The sequence below is a fragment of the Lottia gigantea genome (assembly GCF_000327385.1).
Source record: "Lottia gigantea unplaced genomic scaffold LOTGIsca_4594, whole genome shotgun sequence".
Classification (NCBI taxonomy): Eukaryota; Metazoa; Mollusca; class Gastropoda; family Lottiidae; genus Lottia; species Lottia gigantea.
This window is the reverse complement of record NW_008709611.1, coordinates 1-1,644: the sequence shown is the minus strand read 5'-3', so window position 1 is coordinate 1,644 and position 1,644 is coordinate 1. Positions and strand designations below refer to the sequence as shown.

General features: G+C 27.6%; 1 protein-coding gene across 1 annotated transcript; it reads right to left on the bottom strand.

Moving 5' to 3' along the window:
* Positions 1–915: 915 nt before the first annotated feature.
* On the bottom strand, positions 916–1,476 carry LOTGIDRAFT_147848 (hypothetical protein; the record flags this gene model as incomplete). The annotated part of the gene is made up of 1 exon (XM_009061050.1): positions 916–1,476. A coding segment is annotated over one exon (561 nt), but the record flags the coding sequence as incomplete, so codon positions are not given.
* Between the last annotated feature and the right edge of the window lie 168 nt (positions 1,477–1,644).

Below are 1,644 nucleotides of genomic sequence, written 5' to 3'. Positions count from 1 at the left end.
TCTCGCATTTTGCCTCGCACCTTTGATGTCTGTCTTGCACTTTTTCTCTCTTTCTCGTGGGCGAGAAGTCGAGAGTGTAATGGCCGAATACCTCGAATATCATGCCCAAGAAAACTTCTACAATAAAAAGTCTGTCGTGGAATAATCATTACTTTAGATATGAAACCTAGATATACCACGTTTTGCAATTTCATTTTAAACTAAACACTCTCAAATTTCCTCTCTTTTCAATAAATTTTGATTATATTTTATCGATTCTTAATAATCAATGATTATTCAATCACCTGATAACAATAAACATATCGATTAGGTTGAAAGCGATCAGAATGATCTATCGATTTAGAGGTATTGTTATGGGGGATTATATATCCTGTTTATAAATCATATTAATTATTGAAATAGAGTTTGAGTAATCTCTCGATATTAATCAAAATGAAAATCATATTTCAAAATTCTATAGTTTCACTTACTCACTCTAGAAGTTTTTGATTTATGTATCTATCAAGTTGGACTCCCGAATGAAATTCATTGAATTGCTACAATGAAAGCTGCATTAACAAACTTCCACCATAGTTTATCATTTAGTGGATTCTTTAGTGAAATTCTTACATTAATGTCACAAGGAGGAAAATAGAAAAATTCTAATAGGAGTTAATTAATAAACATGATAATAATATGTTTATAAAGGGTAAATTATAATTGATAATTAACATAGTATATCGGTCATTTTATATAAGATTTTAATATTTCTATATTACTCTACAGTTTGATGTATTGAGCACAATTTTAATAGTAATATTTCTATATTACTCTACAGTTTGATGTATTGAGCACAATTTTAATAGTAATATTTCTATATCACTCTGCAATAATTGATGTATTGACATCAACTGTTTTAACTGTGATATATCTATGTCACTCTAAAATTGATTTATTGAGTATTATTTTAACAGTGGTATTTCTATACTGCTCTATAATTGATGTATTGAGAACTATTTTAACAGTAGTATTTCTATACTGCTCTATAATTGATGTATTCAGAACTATTTTAACAGTGGTATTTCTATATTGCTCTACAATTGATGTATTGAGCACTATTTTAACAGTGGTATTTCTATACTGCTCTATAATTGATGTATTGAGAACTATTTTAACAGTGATATTTCTATATTGCTCTACAATTGATGTATTGAACACCATTTTAACAGTGGTATTTCTATACTGCTCTATAATTGATGTATTGAGAACTATTTTAACAGTGGTATTTCTATACTGCTCTATAATTGATGTATTGAGAACTATTTTAACAGTAGTATTTCTATACTGCTCTATAATTGATGTATTCAGAACTATTTTAACAGTGGTATTTCTATACTGCTCTACAATTGATGTATTGAGAACTATTTTAACAGTGGTATTTCTATACTGCTCTATAATTGATGTATTGAAAACTATTTTAACAGTGATATTTCTATATCACTCTATAATTGATGTATTGAAAACTATTTTAACAGTGGTATTTCTATATTGCTCTACAATTGATGGATTGAGAACTATTTTAACAGTGATATTTCTATATCGCTCTACAATGGATTTATTGAACACTATTTTAACAGTGGTATTTCTATATCGCTCTCAATTAAC